The sequence below is a fragment of the Triticum urartu genome, chromosome 1A (genome assembly GCF_056163025.1).
Source record: "Triticum urartu cultivar PI428250 chromosome 1A, HENAU_Tu73, whole genome shotgun sequence".
NCBI lineage: Eukaryota > Viridiplantae > Streptophyta > Magnoliopsida > Poales > Poaceae > Triticum > Triticum urartu.
In genome coordinates this window covers 71,060,380-71,083,414 of record NC_141873.1, presented here as the reverse complement: position 1 = coordinate 71,083,414, position 23,035 = coordinate 71,060,380, and the positions used below count along the sequence as shown (strand labels likewise).

At 44.2% G+C, this 23,035-nt stretch overlaps 1 protein-coding gene across 1 annotated transcript; it reads right to left on the bottom strand.

Annotated features, from left to right (window-relative positions):
• Window positions 1-17,946: 17,946 nt before the first annotated feature.
• LOC147990084 (uncharacterized) lies at window positions 17,947-21,436 on the bottom strand. The gene is made up of 3 exons (XM_087522489.1): window positions 21,080-21,436; window positions 19,662-19,736; window positions 17,947-18,342 (listed from the first exon to the last, which is right to left on the bottom strand). Exons 1-3 carry the CDS (start codon window positions 21,225-21,227, stop codon window positions 18,245-18,247), a joined length of 321 nt encoding a protein of 106 aa, XP_087378615.1. The 5' UTR covers window positions 21,228-21,436; the 3' UTR covers window positions 17,947-18,244.
• Window positions 21,437-23,035: the final 1,599 nt, after the last annotated feature.

The window sequence follows — 23,035 nt, the reverse complement described above, 5'->3', positions numbered from 1 at the left end:
AGGTAAAAGTGCATATAATCCATGGACTCAACATTAGTCAAAAGAACTCATATACTTATTTCAAAAATTTAGAAGTCATCAAAAATCAAGTACGGCGCGCATGCTCCTAGGGGGATAGATTGGTAGGAAAATACCATCGCTCGTCCCCGACCGCCACTCATAAGGATGCACAAGCCAGGTACACATCATGCTTCAAATTTGTTACACAACTTTAACCATACGTGCATGCTACGGGACTTGCTAACTTCAACACAAGTATTTCTCAAATTCACAACTACTCAACTAGCACGACTATGATATTATCACCTCCATATCTCAAAACAATTATCAAGCATCAAACTTATCTTAGTATTCAACCCACTAAAAAGAAAGTTTCACATATCTTGAATACCAAGTATATTAACATTAAGCAAATTACCATGCTATTAACGACTCTCAAAATAATCTAAGTGAAGCATGAGAGATCAAGTTTCTTTAAAACAAACCACCACCGTGCTCTAAAAGATCTAAGTGAAGCACTAGAGCAAAAATTATCACGCTCAAAAAGATATAAGTGAAGCACATAGAGTATCCTAACAAATTTCAATTCATACATGGCTCTCTCAAAAGGTGTGTACAGCAAGGATGATTGTCGTAGACTAACAAGTAAAGACACAAATAATACAAGACGCTCCAAGCAAAACACATATCATGTGGTGAATAAAAATATAGCTCCAAGTAAATTACCGATGGAAGTGGACGAAAGAGGGGATGCCTTCCGGGGCATCCCCAAGCTTTGACTTTTTGGTGTCCTTGGATTATCTTGGGGGTGCCATGGGCATCCCCAAGATTAGGCTCTTGCCACTCTTCGTTCCATAATCCATCAAAAGAATTCACCCAAAACTTGAAAACTTCACAACACAAAACTCAATAGAAATCTCGTGAGCTCCGTTAGAGAAAGAAAACAAAAGACTACTTTAAGGTACTATAGTGAACTTGTTCTTTATTTGTATTGGTGTTAAACCTACTATATTCCAACTTCTCTATGGTTTATAAACTATTTTACTAGCCATAGATTCATCAAAATAAGCAAACAACACACGCAAAACAGAATCTGTCAAAAACAGAACAGTCTGTAGTAATCTGTTACTAACGCAAACTTCTGGAACCCAAAAAATTCTACAAAAATTAGAAGACCTGGGAAATTTGTTCATTGATGAGCATCAATTTGAATCACTATTTTATCACGTTCTGGGGATTTTTGAAAATTCGGGCACTGAGCGCAAAGATTCTGGAAATTACAGCAAGATCAAATAACTATCTTCCAAGAAGATCTAATAGGTTTAACTTGGCACAAACACTAATTAAAAGATAAAAACACATATAAACAGAATCTAGATGGATTATTTATTACTAAACATAACCAAAAAGCAAGAAACAAAAATAAAATTGGTTGCCTCCCAACAAGCGCTTATAGTTTAATGCCCCTAGCTAGGCATTATGATTTCAATGATGCTCACATAAAAGATAAGAATTGAAACATAGAGAGCATCATGAAGAATATGACTAGCACATTTAAGTCTAACCCACTTCCTATGCATAGGGATTTTGTGAGCAAACAACTTATGAGAACAATAATCAACTAGCATCGGAGGGTAACACAAGCATAGCTTCAAAAATTTAAGCACATAGAGAGGAAACTTGATATTATTGCAATTCCTACAAGCATATGTTCCTCCCTCATAATAATTTTCAGTAGCATCATGAATGAATTCATCAATATAACCAGCACCTAAAGCATTCTTTTCATGATCTACTTGCATAGAAATTTTATTACTCTCCACATAAGCAAAATTCTTCTCATTCAGAATAGTAGTGGGAGCAAACTCAACAAAATAACTATCATATGATTGAAAATTAAGATCAAGATGACAAGTTTCATGGTTATGATTATTCTTTAAAGCATACGTGTCATCACAATAATCATCATAGATAGGAGGCATGCTTTCATCATAGTAAATTTGCTCATCAAAGCTTGGGGGACAAAAAATATCATCTTCATCAAACATAGCTTCCCCAAGCTCGTGGCTTTGCATATCATTAGCATCATGGATATTCAAGGAATTCATACTAACAACATTGCAATCATGCTCATCATTCACATATTTAGTGCCAAACAATTTAGAGATTTCTTCTTCTAGCACTTGAGCACAATTATCCTTTCCATCATACTCACGAAAGATATTAAAAAGGTGAAGCGTATGAGACAAACTCAATTCTGTTTTTTGGTACTTTTCTTTTATAAACTAGATTAGTGCTAAAACAAGAAACAAAAAGATTCGATTGCAAGATCTAAAGATATACCTTCACTTACCTATCCTCCCTGGCAACGGCGCCAGAAAAGAGCTTGATGTCTACTACACAACCTTCTTCTTGTAGACGTTGTTGGGCCTCCAAGTGCAGAGGTTTGTAGGACAGTAGCAAATTTCCCTCAAGTGGATGACCTAAGGTTTATCAATCCGTAGGAGGCGTAGGATTAAGATGGTCTCTCTCAAGCAACCCTGCAACCAAATAACAAAGAGTCTCTTGTGTCCCCAGCACACCCAATACAATGGTAAATTGTATAGGTGCACTAGTTTGGCGAAGAGATGGTGATACAAGTGCAATATGGATAGTAGATAATAGTTTTTGTAATCTGAAATAATAAAAACAGCAAGGTAGCAAGTGATAAAAGTGAGTGTAAACGGTATTGCAATGATAGGAAATAAGGCCTAGGGTTTATACTTTCGCTAGTGTAAGTTCTCTCAACAATAATAACATAGATAGATCATATAACGAGACCTCAACATGCAAAAAAGAGTCACTCCGAAGCCACTAATAGCAGAGAACAAACATAGAGATTATGGTAGGGTACGAAACCACCTCAAAGTTATTCTTTCAAATCAATCCGTTGGGCTATTCCTATAAGTGTCACAAACAACCCTGGAGTTTTTACTAGAATAACACCTTAAGATACAAATCAACCAAAACCCTAATGTCACCTAGATACTCCATTGTCACCTCAAGTATCCGTGGGCATGATTATACGATATGCATCACACAATCTCAGATTTATCCAACCAACATAAAAGTACTTCAAATAGTGCCCCAAAGTTTCTACCGGAGAATCAAGAACGTGTGCCAACCCCTATGCATAGGTTCATGGGAGGAACCCGCAAGTTGGTCACCAAAACATACATCAAGTGGCACGTGATATCCCATTGTCACCATAGATAAGCACGGCAATACATACATCAAGTGTTCATAAAAGACTCAATCCGATAAGATAACTTCAAAGGGGAAACTCAATTCATCACAAGAGAGTAGAGGGGGAGAAGAAACATAAGATCCAACTACAATAGCAAAGCTCGGGATACATCAAGATCGTGCCATAGATGGAACACGAGAGAGAACACGAGAGAGAGAGAGAGATCAAACACATAGCTACTGGTACATACCCTCAGCCCCGAGGGTGAACTACTCCCTCCTCGTCATGGATAGCGCCGGGATGATGAAGATGGCCACCGGAGATGGATCCCCCCTCCGGCAGGGTACCGGAAAGGGGTCCCGATTGGTTTTTCGTGGTTCTGGAGGCTTGCAGCAGTGGAACTCCCAATCTATCTTCTGTTCTGGAAGTTTTAGGGTACGACGGTATATATGGGTGTAGGGAGAACGTCGGTGGAGCTACGGGGGGCCCACGAGGCAGGGGGCGCGCCCAGGGGGGAGGGCGCGCCCCCCACCCTCATGAGCACCTCCCGTATCTTCTGGCGTGGGGTCCAAGTCCATCAGGTGGGTTTCCTTCCAAAAATAATTTCTCAAGTTGATTTCATTCCGTTTTGACTCCGTCTGATATTCCTTTTCCTCGAAACACTGAAATAGGCATAAAACAGCAATTCTGGGCTGGGCCTCCGGTTAATAGGTTAGTCCCAAAAATAATATAAAAGTGGAAAATAAAGCCCAATATAGTCCAAAACAGTAGATAAAGTATCATGGAGCAATCAAATATTATAGATACGTTGGAGACGTATCAGGGGTCCCGAATTGTGTGTCTAAGGCGGATGGTAACATGAGGCAGGGGACACGATGTTTACCCAGGTTTGGGCCCTCTTGATGGAGGTAATACCCTACGTCCTGCTTGATTGTTCTTGATGATATGAGTATTACAAGAGTTGATCTACCACGAGATCGTAGAGGCTAAACCCTAGAAGCTAGCCTATGGTCTGATTGTATGTTGTCCTACGGACTAAACCCTCCAGTTTACATAGACACCGGAGGGGGCTAGGGTTACACAGAGTTGGTTACAAGGAAGAAGATCTACATATCCGTATTGCCAAGCTTGCCTTCCACGCCAAGGAGAGTCCCATCCGGACACGGGACGAAGTCTTCAATCTTGTATCTTCATAGTCCAACAGTCCAGCTATCCGGAGACCCCCTAATCCAGGACTCCCTCAATGGCGGTGAAGTTGTTGGTGAAGATTGCGGTGATGGTGATGGCCACGGCAGCGTTCCGGCGCCACCGGAAGAGAAGGGGAGAGGGGGCCCCTTTGTCTTATTATTCCTTGGCCTCCTCCCTAGATGGGAGAAGGGTTTCCCCTCTGGTCCTTGGCCTCCATGGCGTGGGAGGGGCGAGAGCCCCTCCGAGGTTGGATCTGTCTCTCTGTCTCTCTCTGTTTCTGCGTTCTCTGATTCTACCCTTTCACCGTTTCTTATATTCCCGGAGATCCGTAACTCCGATTGGGCTGAAATTTTAACACGATCTCTATCTGGATATTAGCTTTCTTGCGGCGAAAGAAGGGCATCAACTGCCTTACGGGGTGGCCACGAGAGTCAGGGGTGCGCCTGCCCCCCTGGGGCGCGCCCCCTGCCTCGTGGCCCCCTCGGGCATCGTCTCGCGTGGATTTTTGTTCCCAAAAATCATATATATTCCAAAAAAATCTCCGTCGGTTTTTATCCCGTTTGGACTCCATTTGATATGGATATTCTGCGAAACATAAAACATGCAACAAACAAGAACTGGCACTGGGCACTGGATCAATATGTTAGTCCCAAAAATAGTATAAAAAGTTGCCAAAAGTATATGAAAGTTGTAGAATATTGGCATGGAACAATCAAAAATTAAAGATATGACAGAGACATATCAAGTACTAGCTGACGCTCTTGATTGTTGGATACAGGACGAACAACTGAGATGGGCTCGACAAAGAGGGGCTCTGAGGGAGCAGTCCGATCTTTCTTCGAAGACTTTGTCTTCCGCTTCTTGGGTTGTGGGGTATCATCAGTGGCATTCTTGTTCTTGCGCTTTCTAGCTTCGGCCTCAACTGCCCTTGTCTTCTTCAGTTCTGAAGCAGCTGTTGGGATCTTAGGCTTCGAGCCTGTCATGCTGGCAGGGAAGACAATGCTAGGTGCTTCCTTACTTCTTCAGTGTGTCCCGCAGCAGACTTCTTCTTTTTGGCAGCCATTCTGGGGCCGATGCCAGGGCGCCCCAGTGCCTTGCGCTTCTCAGCCTCATTGTGCGCTTGCACACTTTTCCCAACAAAGTCTTTCATTCTCTCTCTGGAACCTTTAGCTTCCTCGCGTTTCTGGTGAAACTGCTCTTTGAGCTCATGCAGCATCTGCTTGAAGCTTTGAACATCAGCCATGCTGAGATTGGCCATATTCCTCTTGAACTAAGCTTTCTAATTTTTTTGGTATTTCATGTTCCATATCCATAACTAAAGGTAAAGAACAACTAAGAACAGCAAATAAAAATTACTTAGTGATAAAGCAAATAAGCACACATGAGAAATTCACCCCACGCTATTGCTCCCCGGCAACGGCGCCAGAAAAAGGTCTTGATAACCCACAAGTATAGGGGATCGCAACAGTTTTCGATAAGTAAGAGTGTCAAACCCAACAAGGAGATAAAGGCAGAGCAAATATTCCCTCAAGTACTATCAACCACCGATACAACTCTACACACGCTTGATGTTCGCTTTACCCAGAACAAGTATGAAACTAGAAGTACTTTGTAGGTGTTGTTGGATAGGTTTGCAAGATAATAAAGATTACGTAAATAAAAAGTAGGGGCTGTTTAGGTAAAGACACAACTAAATTAGTTTTAGTAAAGAGCTATTTTTTGTTACAAGAAAGTTATTTGTCCCTAGGCAATCGATAACTAGACCGGTAATCATTATTGCAATTTTATATGAGGGAGAGGCATAAGCTAACATACTTTCTCTACTTGGATCATATGCACTTATGATTGGAACTCTAGCAAGCATCTGCAACTACTAAAGATCATTAAGGTAAAACCCAACCATAGCATTAAAGTATCAAGTCCTCTTTATCCCATACGCAACAACCCCCTTACTCGGGTTTGTGTTTCAGTCACTCACGCAACCCACTATAAGCGAATCATGAACGTATTGCAACACCCTACAGCGGGGATCCCTCATGCTTGCGTGACACGGAGAGCACCATAGGACAACACCAATAATAAAACATGCAACTCAAACCAATCTTGATCATCAAATAGCCCATAGGACAAAACGAATCTGCTCAAACATCATAGGATAGCCATACATCATTGGGAAATAATATATAGTGTTGAGCACCATGTTTAAGTAGAGATTACAGCGGGTAAGAGAGAGATTACACCGCTGCATATAGGGGGAAGAGTTGGTGATGATGGCGGTGAAGTTGTTGGTGAAGATTGCGGTGATGATGATGACCACAACAACGTTCCGGCGCCACCGTAAGAGAAGGGGAGAGGGGGGGCCCCTTCGTATTCTACTTCCTTGACCTCCACCCTAGATGGGAGAAGGGTTTCCCCTCTGGTCCTTGGCCTCCATGGCATGGGAGGGGCGAGAGCCCCTCCGAGATTGGATCTGTCTCTCTGTCTCTCTCTGTTTTTGCGTTCCCAGATTCTGCCGTTTCACCGTTTCTTATTTTCCCGGGGATCCGTAACTCCGATTGGGCTAAAATTTTAACACAATCTCTATCCGGATTTTAGCTTTCTTGCGGCGAAAGAAGGGCACCAACCACCTTATGGGGTGGCCACGAGGGCCCAGGGCGCGTCTGCCCCCCTGGGGCGCGCCCCCCTGCCTCATGGCCCCCTCGGGCATCGTCTCGCTTGGATTTTTCTTCCCAAAAATCATATATATTCCAAAAAATCTCTGTCAGTTTTTATCTCGTTTGGACTCCGTTTGATATGGATATTCTGTGAAACAAAAAATATGCAACAAACAGGAACTGGCACTGGGCACTGGATCAATATGTTAGTCCCAAAATAGTATAAAAAGTTGCCAAAAGTATATGAATGTTGAATAATATTGGCATGGAACAATCAAAAATTATAGATACGACGGAGACGTATCATCCGTCTGCCATGCTATACTATCAGGTCGTGATCACCCGGGAGGTGATCACGGGTATATACATATATTCATACATACTATACAGGTGGTGACTAAAGTCGGGTCGGTTCGTAGAGTACCCGCAAGTGATTCCGATGTGGGAGGGCTGAAGGGGCAGGTGGCTCCATCCAGGTAGTGGTGGGCCTGAGTTCTCGACGGCCCCCAACTGTTACTTTGTGGTGGAGCGACAGGGCAGGTTGAGACCACTTAGGAGAGAGGTGGGCCTGGCCCTGGTCGGCGTCCGCGGATACTTCAATTAACACGCTTAACGAGATCTTGGTATTTGATCTGAGTCTGGCCACTGGCCTATATGGACTAACCAGCTGCGCGGGAACAGTTATGGGCACTCGACGTCGTGGTATCAGCCGAAGCCTTCGTGACGTCAGCGACTGAGCGGCGCGCGCCAGATTGGACCGTAAGCCTGCTCTTGTATTAAGGGGGCTAGGTCTGCTTCTGGTCGCCCTCGCAACGTGCAGGTGTGCAACGGGAGATGGGCCCAGACCCCTCTGTTGTGCCTAGGTGGGGCTGCGACGTGTTGATCTTCCGAGGCCGGGCAAGACCCAGGAAAGTGTGTCCGGCCAGAGGGATCGACCGTGTTGGGTTATGTGGTGCACCCCTACAGGGAAGTTTATCTATTCAAATAGCCGTGTCCCTCGGTAAAAGGACGACCCGGAGTTGTACCTTGACCTTATGACAACTAGAACCGGATACTTAATAAAACACACCCTTCCAAGTGCCAGATATAACCCCGCTAATCGCTCTCTCATAGGGCGACGATGGGAGGATCACCGGGTAGGATTATGCTATGCCATGATACTTGGTTAACTTACCATCTACTCTCTTCTATATGCTTCAAGACGGAGGCTGTCAGAAGCGTAGTCCTTGATAGGACTAGCTATCCCCCTCTTATTCTGGCATTCTGCAGTTCAGTCCATAGATACTACCATTTTCATTGATACCAATGCACATGTAGTGTAGATCCTTGCTTGCGAGTACTTGGATGAGTACTCACGGTTGCTTTGCTACTTCTTTTTCCCCTTCCCCGGTTATTGCGATCATATGATGGAGTCCAGGAGCCAGAGGATCCCGAGGATGTTTCTACACGGAGTTCGGCTTCAAGGGGTAGTTAGGAGGTCCCAGGAAGGAGGCCTTGCCTTTCCGATCGTTGCTATTTTTGTGCTAGCCTTCTTCAGGCAAACTTGTTTAACCTATGTCTGTACTCAGATATTGTTGCTTCCGCTGACTCTTGTGCCTTCGAGCATTTGTATTCGAGCCTTCGAGGCCCATGGATTGTAATATAAAGCTTGTATTATTTTAATTTGTGTCTACAGTTGTGTTGTGATATCTTCCCGTGAGTCCCTAATCTTGAGCGTACACATTTGCATGTATGATTAGTGTACGGTCAAATCAGGGGCTTCACAAGTTGGTATCAGAGCCGACTGCCTGTAGGAATCCCCCTTCCAAACTCCTTGGTGGAAATTGAGTCTAGACATTGAAAAACTTTTACTAACATGGCTGTGTGGCTTACGGGCCCACGTCGCCATTGTGCGGTATTAGGATCTTTTACTCCTCGTCTATACTCTGGGACTCTGATCTCTCTTCTATTCGGGTTAAATGATTTTACTAAATCTGACTCTAGGTTCTCGTAAATACTTTCTCCCGGAGAGCCACTCGGTGCGAACGATCGCTTGCTTCACCAGAGGATTCCGAAGACACTCTACGATGTTCTCTCGGGACTATGTTGATGACCCACAAGTATAGGGGATCTATCGTAGTCCTTTCGATAAGTAAGAGTGTCGAACCCAACGAGGAGCAGAAGGAAATGATAAGCAGTTTTTAGTAAGGTATTCTCTGCAAGCACTGAAATTATCGGTGACAAATAGTTCTGTGATAAGGTAATTTGTAACGAGTAGCATGTAATAAAAGTAAATAAGGTGCAGGAAGATGGCCCAATCCTTTTTGTAGCAAAGGACAAGCCTGGACAAACTCTTATATGAAGGAAAGCGCTCCCGAGGACACATGGGAATTGTCGTCAAGCTAGTTTTCATCACGTTCATATGATTCGCGTTTGGTACTTTGATAATTTGATATGTGGGTGGACCGGTGCTTGGGTACTGTCCTTACTTGGACAAGCATCCCACTTATGATTAACCCCTATTGCAAGCATTCACAACTACAACAAAAGTATTAAGGTAAACCTAACCATAGCATGAAACATATGGATCCAAATCAGCCCCTTATGAAGCAACGCATAAACTAGGGTTTAAGCTTCTGTCACTCTAGCAACCAATCATCTACTTATTACTTCCCAATGCCTCCCCCTAGGCCCAAACAATGGTGAAGTTTCATATAGTCGACGTTCACAGGACACCACTAGAGGGATGACAACATACATCTCATCAAAATATCGAACGAAAACCAAATTCACATGACTACTAATAGCAGGACTTCTCCCATGTCCTCAAGAACAAACATAACTACTCACAAAGCATATTCATGTTCATAATCAGAGGGGTATTAATATGCATAATGGATCTGAACATATGATCTTCCACCAAGTAAACCAACTAGCATCAACTACAAGGAGTAATCAACACTACTAGCAACCAATAGGTACCAATCTGAGGTTTGGATACAAAGATTGGATACAAGAGATGAACTAGGGTTTGAGATGAGATGGTGTTGGTGAAGATATTGATGAAGATTGACCCCCTCCCGATGAGAGGATCGTTGGTGATGACAATGGTGATGATTTCCCCCTCCCGGAGGGAAGTTTCCCCGGCAGAACAGCTATGCTGGAGCCCTGGATCGGTTCCGCCTCGTGGCGGCGGAGTTTCTTCTCCAAAGATTGCTTATGATTTTTTTTCTCAGACGAAAGACCTCATATAGCAGAAGATGGGCATCGGAGGGGCACCAGGGGGGCCCACAAGGCATGGGGCACGCCCAGGGGGGTAGGGCGCGCCCCCCACCCTCGTGGTCAGGGTGTGGGCCCCCTCTAGAACTTCTTTCGCCCAATATTTTTTATACATTATGGAAATAACTTCTGTGAAGTTTCAGGACTTTTGGAGTTGTGCAGAATATGTCTCTAATATTTGCTCCTTTTCCAGCCCAGAATCCCAGCTCCCGGCATTCCCCCTCTTCATGTAAACCTTGTAAAATAAGAGAGAATAGGCATAAGTATTGTGACATAATGTGTAATAACAGCCCATAATGCAATAAATATCGATATAAAAGCATGATGCAAAATGGACTTATCATATGTGCCATCGCTTTTACAATTCCCTACCACCGATGTATCCTTATGGATAACTACCTACATTTGTCGTTCATACATTCATCCCCAGTTGATCTTGTTATTGCAAGATACATCGAAATTCTCTCTATTGATACGAGAATACCTTGTGCATACTGCCTTGCAGTTCTTTACCACATGAATACCCCTGCAAATAATTACTCACACTTATCGAGTATTCATCCATCCCCAGTTGTTCATATGTTTCATATGATACTTTGAAATTCTATCCGATCTTTCAAGAATCCTCTTTAAAACTATTGCTCTACATATACTTGTCTGCTTGCATTGTGGATGCTTCCCATAGGTCTAGCAACATTCATTAGTCTCCTTTGACACCGTCATTTTGATCCTATTGATTCAACATGAGTGCAAATGCACGCAATCATCGGTTGATCCTTTTAAAATTATCTTCCAGCTGAGATGTCATTTTGAACATGAGCTGGTTATCGACCAATCAAATTGTCATCGATTGTACCCCTGAATCTATTTAGCTTACCGATCCTTAATCAGAGCGTTTGCTTCTGATCCCTTGAATCAGAAATCATAATTCTTTACAATTGAGCTTTGAATTAGTTAGTTGTTTCTATAATCCAATACATTTGTATTGTTTCTTCCTCTGGTTGTGTGCCGATGCTCACATCAGCTCCATTATGGATCGTCGTATCCTTTGTTGAATTATCATCCGACAGTGTCCTTTGTATACAAAAACCTCGAGAAGTTCTTTCCTTGATACATAATTCTATTGGTAAATCATATTCTCTGATTTGGCCAAACCATGCTCTGCTTTTGAGCTGGTGATATTTACTCTTGAAATTTGTGCTATATGTTTCTAAGATGCCCCAATGGGTTGAAGCTATACCTTCCCAAAAAATGTACGAACCTCAAGGTTTTCATAAGTCATACCCTTCTGGTGTTTTACTAAATAATTTTGTACCATACAACTTCTTTGAAGACAAGAAGTGAATGAAATGTCATGCATTAAAGAAGTGGGAGTCGGCCTTGAACCCTGTGTTCATGCCCATGGACACGATGTATACCTTATCATGGAAGCTTCTCGTAATAATAACTATTTCCTTAAAATAATATCCTTTGGTATCGGTGAATTTATCCTTTGCAATCGTGTTTCCAACCATATGTTCTTCTCTGATCCCATTTCACGGGCAAGTTTAAGCACTTGTCTTCTGTGGATCAATACACCAGTCCAACCTTTACTTTGATCTACCGTCTAGTATTACACCCTGGTATCTCGAGAATGTCATGGAACTGCATAACTTTTTATGGGATCTTCATCAGCTATTATTTCTCACTGAATCCAATTTTTCTTGCGTTCTGGGTTGTCGTCAACCGAGAACACCGAATAGTGAATCGAGTCCGCACTCCGATTCAATAACTCTTAAGTAATTTTCGTTGCTTACGAGTTTAATAACCCTTCAAGTCATTCCTAACCTGATCGGCTATATCATTATCGTGCTAATTTTATCTGTGCTACCTGGTTCTTAATCCCGGAGCACAACTTTTGACGATGAGCTAAGCTTACGTCGATCTTCCCTGTCTTATCGTTTCACCTCGAATAGCAAGCCTGATTCTGAGTTGGCATCGTATCCATGGATCCAATAATCTTTCGCTGCATCAGTCCTTTTTCTGGATGCAGTCGCTGTTTGATTACTTCTTCGTGGAGCCTCTCGACAAATTTTTCTTGATCTTCGTCAACATTTTGACTCCTTCCAGTATATTAATCGAGTTCATGATGATAAGTGCCATCTTCGTCCCTTAGTAATTTGAGTTACCACCGACAACATCCTTACCTTCATATGATGACAAACTAGTTCATGATATGGATGCAACTTGCTATTCGGCTTGTATCATGATCTACCTTGAAGTAATATTGTCTTGTATGTCAAGAATGTTGTGAGAATTTCACCACCTCTTAAGAAATTCTTGGTATAATGATACTTATCACCCTCACCATTCTTTCTTGGTACCCGTGTTGTTTCCAATCAGAATATCGACGATTGGACTGTAATGTGTAAAATTCAAAATTACTAGCAACCTTATTGATTGTAAGATAATGTACGATAGTTTCATTCCTTGTGTTTTGGTTATTGAATCACCATTCTAAACATTAATCATGCTACCTAAGCCCATATTATGGGTGCACTTTTCAACCAATGGTTAATTGTGTGTGTTTTCCTCGAGCATACACCATTATACCATCTATTTTGACAAATGTTATCTCCTTGTTCACATAATTGTGGAAATCCATCTTGTTGGAAATCTTGTTGAATTGTCGCTGAGACCATCAGCCACCTCCTCATCCTATCATTGGTTTAATGATGAACTCTTGTTTTGGAACTTGCTTCCATAGTCCATTTCCCGAGAATCTTACAATGTCATCCCGTCAAATTGTGTTGCACCTTTGCTTCTCAGACATCCTGAGTCTGAGGTATCCTAACACCAATCAGATCTGAAACTCGGTCAGATATGATGGTTGGAACATTTTCCAAGAGTTATAACATTGGTCTCTACATAACTCGGTAAGGTGGTGTCTTTGCTTAGCAGCCCTGACCAGAGGACCTATTGTTGTAGTATATGTATCCTTTTATCAAGGTTAGCCATTCTTCCATGAGGAAATTGTAAGACTTATTCTATAAGTTGTTCCTGATGGATCCTTTGTGTTTCCAAAGTCTGATATTCACCTGTTCGCCATGTCAATCCTATCTCGAAGCATGTCTATGGTACTCCAATTTTCTACAAGAACATTTGAAGCCCAATGTTAAATGTTTCCTGCTCAATTATCCAAACACCGTTGTATGGGTAATGTCATGAAATTTCTCTCCCCTTACCTAAATGGTTTTGTACTTTCTATCATGTCATGGATATCATGCTCTGATTGTCCTTGGGAAGGATATACTCCTGAAATATGTGTTTAAACACATTTTCCATTCCATTGTTCTGTTTAATCTGACAATCACATTTTCCTTTCCATTGTTTTGTTTAACCTTTTCTGTAATCTGACTTAGCTGAGCAGAGATAATTCCCTGCCTAGTTGAGCACCTCATCGTATCACTCTGTCAGCAAGACCATGTTACTATTGTTGATGACATTCCGGTAGCCACCGATGGACGAGAACATTGCCTATTGGTCCGCCTCGTTCAACGAGCAGAAAAATGATTCTCTTCGTCCCTCGCCCTTGGTACCGACGTGGCCGACATAATTGATAGGCTATCCTCTAACATGCCTTGTTATCATGACTGTGCAAAATATCACCGCCCTTTCTACTTTCAACCCACATGCTGGGCCCATAACCCACAGGTCCCAGGATCGAAACCAGACTGTCCTGTATACCCCTATCTTTGAAGTTATTCCTCATGATTAGTGATGACCCACAAGTGTAGGGGATCTATCGTAGCCTTTTCAATAAGTAAGAGTGTCGAACCCAACGAGGAGTAGAAGGAAATGATAAGCGGTTTTCAGCAAGGTATTCTCTGCAAGCACTGAAATTACCGGTAACAGATAGTTTTGTGATAAGGTAATTTGTAATGAGTAGCAAGTAATAAAAGTAAATAAGGTGCAGCAAGATGGCCCAATCCTTTTTGTAGCAAAGGACAAGCCTGGACAAACTCTTATATGAAGGAAAGCGCTCCCGAGGACACATGGGAATTATCGTCAAGCTAGTTTTCATCACGTTCATATGATTCGCGTTCGGTACTTTGATAATTTGATATGTGGGTGGACCGGTGCTTGGGTGCTATCCTTACTTGGACAAGCATCCCACTTATGATTAAACCCTATTGCAAGCATCTGCAACTACAATAGAAGTATTAAGGTAAACCTAACCATAGCATGAAACATATGGATCCAAATCAGCCCCTTACGAAGCAACACATAAACTAGGGTTTAAGCTTTTGTCACTCTAGCAACCCATCATCTACTTATTACTTCCCAATGCCTCCCTCTAGGCCCAAACAATGGTGAAGTGTCATGTAGTCGACGTTCACATGACACCACTAGAGGGATAACAACATACAAGTCATCAAAATATCGAACGAATACCAAATTCACATGACTACTAATAGCAAGACTTCTCCCATGTCCTCAGGAACAAACGTAACTACTCACAAAGCATATTCATGTTCATAATCAGAGGGGTATTAATATGCATAATGGATCTGAACATATAATCTTCCACCAAGTAAACCAACTAGCATCAACTACAAGGAGTAATCAACACTACTAGCAACCCACAGGTACTAATCTGAGGTTTGGATACAAAGATTGGATACAAGAGATGAACTAGGGTTTGAGATGAGATGGTGCTAGTGAAGATGTTGATGGAGATTGACCCCCTCTCGATGAGAGGATCGTTGGTGATGACGATGGTGATGATTTCCCCCTCCCGGAGGGAAGTTTCCCCGGCAGAACAGCTCCGCCGGAGCCCTAGATTGGTTCCGCCAAGGTTCCGTCTCGTGGCGGCGGAGTCTCGTCCCGAAAGATTGCTTATGATTTTTTTTATCAACGAAAGACTCCATATAGTAGAAGATGGGCATCGGAGGGCCAGCAGGGGGCCCATGAGGCAGGGGGCGCGCCCCCCACCCTCGTGGCTGGTGGGTGGCCCCCCTCTGGTACTTCTTGCGCTCAGTATTTTTTATATATTCTGGAAATAACTTCCGTGAAGTTTCAGGACTTTTGGAGCTGTGCCGAATAGGTCTCTAATATTTTCTCCTTTTCCAGCCCAGAATTCCAGCTGCCGGCATTCTCCTCTTTATGTAAACCTTGTAAAATAAGAGAGAATAGGCACAAGTATTGTGACATAATGTGTAATAACAGCCCATAATGCAATAAATATCGATATAAAAGCATGATGTAAAATGGACGTATCAATTCCCCCAAGCTTAGACCTCGCTTGTCCTCAAGCGAAAGCCGAAATCAAAAAATATGTCCACATGTTTAGTGATAGAGGTGTCGACAAAAATAAAATGCGGACATGAGGGCATCATGATCATTCTTAGGACAGCAACATATATGATCTCTTATGCTAAAGCGACATTTCAATCACAATTTCAAGTATGAATCATAAACTTCATTGAGAACCAACAAACTCTAATCTCAGTCATTGAGGCAATTGCAATTTATCATAACATAGGAAAGTGTCAATATAAGAGCTTTTCAGCAAGTCCACATACTCAACCATCTTTTATTGTTTCACAATTGCTAACACTCGCGCAATATTTATGGGTGTGAATTTTTAACCGGACACAGAGAAAGATAGGGGCTTATAGTTTTGCCTCCCAACGTTTTACCTCAAGGGTAATGTCAACAATAATAGTTCATGAAGACTCACATCCAATTAGCTATATATATCAGGATCTTTCCAACACACTGTGCTTGCCAAAGGATAAAATGTAAAAAGGAAAGGTGAAGATCACCATGACTCTTATGTAAGGTAGAAGATAAAAGTAAAAGATAGGCCCTTCGCAGAGGGAAGCAGAGGTTGTCATGCGCTTTTATGGTTGGATGCACAAAATCTTAATGCAAAAGAACGTCACTTTATATTGCCACTTGTGATATGGACCTTTATTATGCAGTCCGTCGCTTTTATTTCTTCCACATCACAAGATCGTATAAAGCTTATTTTCTCCAAATTAATAAGTCATACATATTTAGAAAGCATTTTTTATTGCTTGCACCGATGACCACTTACTTGAAGGATCTTACTCAATCCATAGGTAGATATGGTGGACTCTCATGGCAGAACTGGGTTTAGGGATATTTGGAAGTACAAGTAGTATTTCTACTTGGTGCAGAGAACTTGGCTAGAATGAGAGGGAAAGGCAAGCTCAACATGTTGGATGATCCATGACAATATAATTTATCTCAGATGTAAGAAAACATAACCCATTACGTTGTCTTCCTTGTCCAACGTCAACTCTTAGCATGTCATACTTTAATAAAGTGCTCACAATCATAAAAGATGTCCAAGATAGTATATTTATATGTGAACCTCTCTTTCTTTATTACTTCCTATTAGTTGCAATGATGACCAAAACTATGTTTGTCAACTCTCAACAACTTTTATTCATCATACTCTTTATATGTGAGCTCATTACTCTCCATAAGATCCATATGATCTCTTTATTTCTTTTTATTTCTTCTCTTTTATTTTATTTAATTCCCTCAAGATCATAGCAAAATAATCAAGCCCTTGACTCAACACTAATATTTATTATATAGCTCACAGACTCGATTACATAGAGGGATCATAAAGCAAAACTCACAACTAGATCATACTAAAACATTATTCTACTAGATCAAGATATTATCAAAAGGATCGAACTAAGAAAACGGTAAAGATAAAAGTGATGGTGATACGATACCGGGGCACTCCCCCAAGCTTGGCAATTGCCAAGGGGAGTGCCCATACCCATGTGATTATATCTCTTTTGCTGGTGAAGGAGTTGGAGTTGTTGATGATGTAGGCTTGTCGTCCCTCTTCCAAGGCATAGGCTCACCATCATATAAGGATGATCGAGTCTCCTGAGTCCTCAAGTCTGCAACCAAACTCATCCTCTTGAATCTATATTCATACTCACAGTTTTGATTTTGCAGGTCATAGATCTGGGCTTGGAGGTGCTCGATTTTCTCATGAAGCTTGAAGATGGCCTCCCCAATGTCCTTGACGTCCAGCTTCTGGTTGTTGGTGAACTCTGTGATCATTATGTGATTGGAGTCGAGTCCACGCTCCACCATCTCCTGACACTTGAAAACTTGTTGCTCCAATGCCTCGAGCCTTGTCTCCGTGCTTCTGGTCCTCCTTGGTCCCTCGACATCGCGGATGTGCAACAACCCCTCACGCATCTCAATGGTTTGAGGGTGTTGCAGCACCTCCGCAAGGTAGGGGTTGATGACCTTCTCGAAGAACTTGTCCTTGGGGGCACTTGAAGACGACATGACGACCTAGATCTATCAGAAAAACATCTCAAAACAAAGACGGGAGATATTTGCGTGATACGGTGGTAAAAACCTTCGGGAGATTATATAATGATTTTTTACCGACCAAAAGAAGTATCGTGCAAGAAAATGGAGTCCGGAGAACACACGAGGTGCCCACAAGGCAGGGGGCGCGCCCAGGGGGTAGGGCGCGCCCTCCACCCTCGTGGAAGCCTCGTGTCCTTTCCGATCTGCTTCTTATTTTCCTATTTTTCTAATTATTCCAAAACGGAGAAAAATTGCCATTAAATTGTGATGCCCCCGATTCAATCGTACACTAATCATACACGCAAACGTGTACGATCAAGATCAGGGACTCACGGGAAGATATCACAACACAACTCTACAAATAAAATAAATCATACAAGCATCATATTACAAGCCAGGGGCCTCGAGGGCTCGAATACAAGAGCTCGATCATAGACGAGCCAGCGGAAGCAACAATATCTGAGTACAAACGTAGGTTAAACAAGTTTGTCTTAAGAAGGCTAGCACAAACTGGGATACAGATCGAAAGAGGCGCAGGCCTCCTGCCTGGGATCCTCCTAAACTACTCCTGGTCGTCGTCAGCGGTCTGCACGTAGTAGTAGGCACCTCCCGAGTAGTAGTAGTCGTCGACGGTGGCGCCTGGCTCCTGTGCTCCAACGTCTGGTCGCAGCAATCGGGTATAGAAAGGGGGAAAAGAGAGAGCAAAGCAACCGTGAGTACTCATCCAAAGTACTCGCAAGCAAGGAGCTACACTACATCGGTATGCATTGGTATCAAATGGAATAAGGATATCATATGTGGACTGAACTGTAGAATGCCGGAATAAGAGGGGGATAGCTAGTCCTATCAAAGACTACGCTTATGGTAACCTCCATCTTGCAGCAGGAGAAGAGAGTAGATGGTAAGTTCACCAAGTAGCAACATGTAGCATAATCCTACCCGGCGGTCCTCTCCTCATCGCCCTGTTAGAGAGCGACCACCGGGTTGTATCTGGCACTTGGAAGGGTGTCTTTTATTAAGTATCCAGTTCTAGTTGTCATAAGGTCAAGGTACAACTCCAAGTCATCCTGTTACCGAAGATCACAGCTATTCGAATAGATTAACTTCCCTGCAGGGGTGCACCACATAACCCAACACGCTCGATCCCATTTGGTCGGACACACTTTCCTGGGTCATGCCCGGCCTCGGAAGATCAACATGTCGCAGCCCTACCTAGGAACAACAGAGAGGTCAGCACGCTGGTCTAAATCCTATCGCGCAGGGGTCTGGGCCCATCGCCCATTGCACACCTGCACATTGCGTACGCGGCCGGTGAGCAGACCTAACCTCCGTTATACAAGAGCAGGCGTTCCAGTCCAACCCGGCGCGCGCCGCTCAGTCGCTAACGTCACGAAGGCTTCGGCTGATACCACGACGTCGAGTGCCCATAACTGTCAACGCGTAGATGGTTAGTGCGTATAGGCCAGTAGCCAGACTCAGATCAAATACCAAGATCTCGTTAAGCGTGTTATTTTGATATAACCGCGAACGCCGACTAGGGCCATGCCCACCTCTCTCCTAGGTGGTCTCAACCTGCCCTATCGCTTCGCCACAAAGATCCACACAGAGGGCTGTCGGGAAAGTATGTCCTTCCAGCCCCCAATTCGTGAATCAACCGCGGGTACTCCTCGAGCCAACCCGACTTTAGTCATCACATGTATCATGTATAAAGTATATAGTACATACCCGTGACCACCTCCCAAGTGATCACGGCTCGATAGTATAGCATGGTAGACAGACAAGAATGTAGGGCCACTGCTGATAATCTAGCATCCTATACTAAGTATTTAGGATTACAGGTAAGGTATCAATAGTTGTAGCAACAATGACAGGCTATGCATCAGAATAGGATTAACGGAAAGCAGTAACATGCTACACTACTCTAATGCAAGAAGTATAGAGGAGAGTAGGCGATATCTGGTGATCAAGCGGGGGCTTGCCTGGTTGCTCTGGCAAGAGAGAGGGGTCGTCAACATCGTAGTCGTACTGGGTAGCAGCGGCGTCCGTCTTGGTGTCTAGCGAGAGAAGAGGGGGAAGAAACAATAAATATAATGCAAACAAATGCATGACGATGCATGACATGACAAAGCGTGATGCTAGGTGTGCCCTAACGCGGTACGAGGTGGTACCGGTGAAGGGGGGAAACATCCGGGAAAGTATTCCCGGTGTTTCGCGTTTTTGGACAAATGAACCGGAGGGGGAAAGTTGCATGTTCGCTATGCTAGGGATGTGTGGCGGATGAATGGGCTACGTATCCGGATTCGTCTCGTCGTTCTGAGCAACTTTCATGTTGAAAATAATTTAATCCGAGTTACAGATTAAAAGATATGATTTCCTAAAGATTTTATTATTATTCTAAAATTATTTTTAATTCGAAAATAAATGCTAAATTGCTAGGCGCACCCAGCACAGTGTACACAAAAGTGTACCCAGTGGCTGACAGGTGGGCCAGAGGGACCCAGTTGACCAGTCAACGTTTGACGTCAACAGGGGTGGGACCCCCCTGTCATTGACTGTTTTAGTCTATTCTAACAATTTAGTTAGTTTAGTTAGTTATTTGGTTAATCTTAATTATGATTAATTAGTTTAATTAATTGTTTAGTTTAATTAATCAAAATTAATTAAGTTGATTAATTAATTAATTAACATTTTTTATTTTTTATTTTTGAAAAAAACGTTCCAGGGCAGTGGCCCACTTGTCACAGGCCCATGGCCTAACGGGCATAGAGCGGTGCAGGCGTTGAGGGCGAACGGGCACAGGGCGCCCGATGGGCGCGAGGGCCAGGCGCGGCGTCGCCCGAGCAGGAGCGCCGACGAGCATGGCGGCTGCGGGGCCGGGCGGAGTGCGGTGAAGGAGGAAGCGGGGGCAAGGCGCCGGACGGCCGGAACGGGCTGCCGGCGGCAGTAGGCATAGCGCAGCAGGAGCCGCAGCACGCAGCAGAGAGCGCGGGGGAGAGAAGAGGCGCCGCTGGGTGCAGCGAGAGGAGCGGCAGAACGGGCGCGGCGCGGCATCCCAACCGCTGCCGGGGCAGGCGCGTGGTCGCACAGACGTGCGTGCGCGGGCGGTGCATCAGGGGGGAGCGGTGCGGTGAGCGTGGGCCACGGTGGAGGACGCGGTGCACGGCGGGGGTGGCCGCAGCGGGGCTGGGCGCAGGCATCGCGGCGCGCTGGCCGTGGCCGGATCTGGCGCGCGACAGCGGCGAAGGGGCGCGCAAGGGGATGGCCGAGTGACAAACTGCAAGCGCAACGTCTACGGTGGCCAGGGGCACGCACGGGCAGAGGGAAGACGGCGTGCACGGCGACGTGGGGTGGTCGGGGCCGGGAGAGAAAGGAGGCAGAGGGGGAAGGTTGCGCTCACCCCCGTTGCAGGGGTTCTGCCGAGGCACGAGGGGGTCCGTTGGGGAGGCGGTTGGCGAGGACGACGCGGTTTGGCGGGGAGGCGGCACCGACGAGGTGGCGGGCGAGGCGCCGGTGTCGGGGAAGTACGTCGCCGACGAGCAGCTCATCCGCGGCAGCAAGGTCGCCGGGCGACGCTGGGCAGCAGCGACGATGGGAGGCGGTGGTCAGCACCGGCGCGGGAGAGCGCGGGGTCGGCGGCTCGGTGCCCCCCGATACCGATTTGGATCGTGGAGGGAGGCAGAGGGAGGAGTGGGACATGGGGGGAGTGGGGGAAGTGGGGAGGAATGGGGGCATCGTGCGGGGCGACGGGGATGGGCGTCGTCCAGATCCAGGGACGAGAGGGAATGAGAGGGGATCGAGGAGGGGAGAGGCTAGGGTTCGACCGACGTGGGGGGGCATATGGCCAGGGAGAGTGGAGTGATGGGCCGGCCTAGTGAGTGGCCGGTTGGGCCGTGGCCCATGGAAGAGAGGGGGTTTTATTTTGTTTTGTCTTTTGTTCATTTTCTCCCGGTTTTATTTATTTTAGTTAGCAAACCATTTTTCAAAAATATAACCCCAGCTTCTAAATTATTATAATAACATAGGCCACTTCCTCAACAAACTTGGTGACCAAATGAATTAGTTTAAAATTTGTTTAGTATTTGCATTTAAATAATTGTTTTGCCATGGTTTTATCTACTATCGTGCATTTAAATATCTTATTTAAATATGTGTTCTTCGACAAATCTACCTATGCAATAATTGTCACAACCCGAACATTTTTTTATTGTTTGAAAACTTTGTTGTTTGGTTTTACTTTAAGATTTGAATTTGAATCGGTTTTTGAACTAACACGAGATTAGCAACCGAAATGGAGATGACGTGGCATGATTAGTAGAGTTTCAGTACAGCTTAAATATCCGGGCGTCACCAAAATTGTTTTGGAGTCGGTTTACTTACTGTACCACATACCTATTCCTTTTCGGAGTCTGAAACGTTCTGGAAAGTGTCCCTTATGTATTCCTCCGGGGTTACGGTTTCAATAATATTGGTTTCAACATTTATGGGATTACCTGAGATATAATGTTTGATTCTTTGACCGTTCACCACCTTTGGATGTGTGCCTTCGAAGTTGTTGATTTTTATGGCACCGGAACGATAGACCTCCTCGATAACGTAAGGACATTCCCATTTAGAGAGAAGTTTTCCTGCAATAAATCTTAAACAAGAGTTCTATAACAATACATAATCACCTACATTGAACTCACACTTTTGTATCCTTTTATCATGCCATCTTTTAACTTTTTCTTTAAACAGTTTGGTATTCTCGTAGGCTTGGTGTCGGTGTCAAAACCGGCGGATCCCGGGTAGGGGGTCCCGAACTGTGCGTCTAGGCCGGATGGTAACAGGAGGCAAGGGACACGAAGTTTTACCCAGGTTCGGGCCCTCTCGATGGAGGTAGAACCCTACGTCCTGCTTGATTAATATTGATGATATGGGTAGTACAAGAGTAGATCTACCACGAGATCGGAGAGGCTAAACCCTAGAAGCTAGCCTATGGTATGATTGTTGTTGTGTATGTTGTCTTACGGACTAAAACCCTCCGGTTTATATAGACACCGGAGAGGGTTAGGGTTACACAAAGTCGGTTACAATGGTAGGAGATCTGCATATCCGTATCGCCAAGCTTGCCTTCCACGCCAAGGAAAGTCCCTTCCGGACACGGGACGAAGTCTTCAATCTTGTATCTTCATAGTCCAGGAGTCCGGCTGAAGGTATAGTCCGGCCATCCGGACACCCCCTAAACCAGGACTCCCTCAGTAGCCCCTGAACCAGGCTTCAATGACGATGAGTCCGGCGCGCAGATTGTCTTTGGCATTGCAAGGCGGATTCCTCCTCCAAGTACTTCATAGAAGATTTTGAACATAAAGATAGT

What these genes read in the sequence shown, in the direction of transcription:
- LOC147990084 (XM_087522489.1), bottom strand. Translation starts at nt 21,227, where the DNA reads ATGAGCTGCTCGTCGGCGACGTACTTCCCCGACACCGGCGCCTCGCCC. An exon ending in GCAGAACCCCTGCAACGGGG is followed by an intron (nt 19,737 to 21,079) that starts GTGAGCGCAACC and finishes TTCTCTCGCTAG; the next exon opens with ACACCAAGACGGACGCCGCT. An exon ending in TCTCTTGCCAGAGCAACCAG is followed by an intron (nt 18,343 to 19,661) that starts GCAAGCCCCCGC and finishes TGCTGCGACCAG; the next exon opens with ACGTTGGAGCACAGGAGCCA.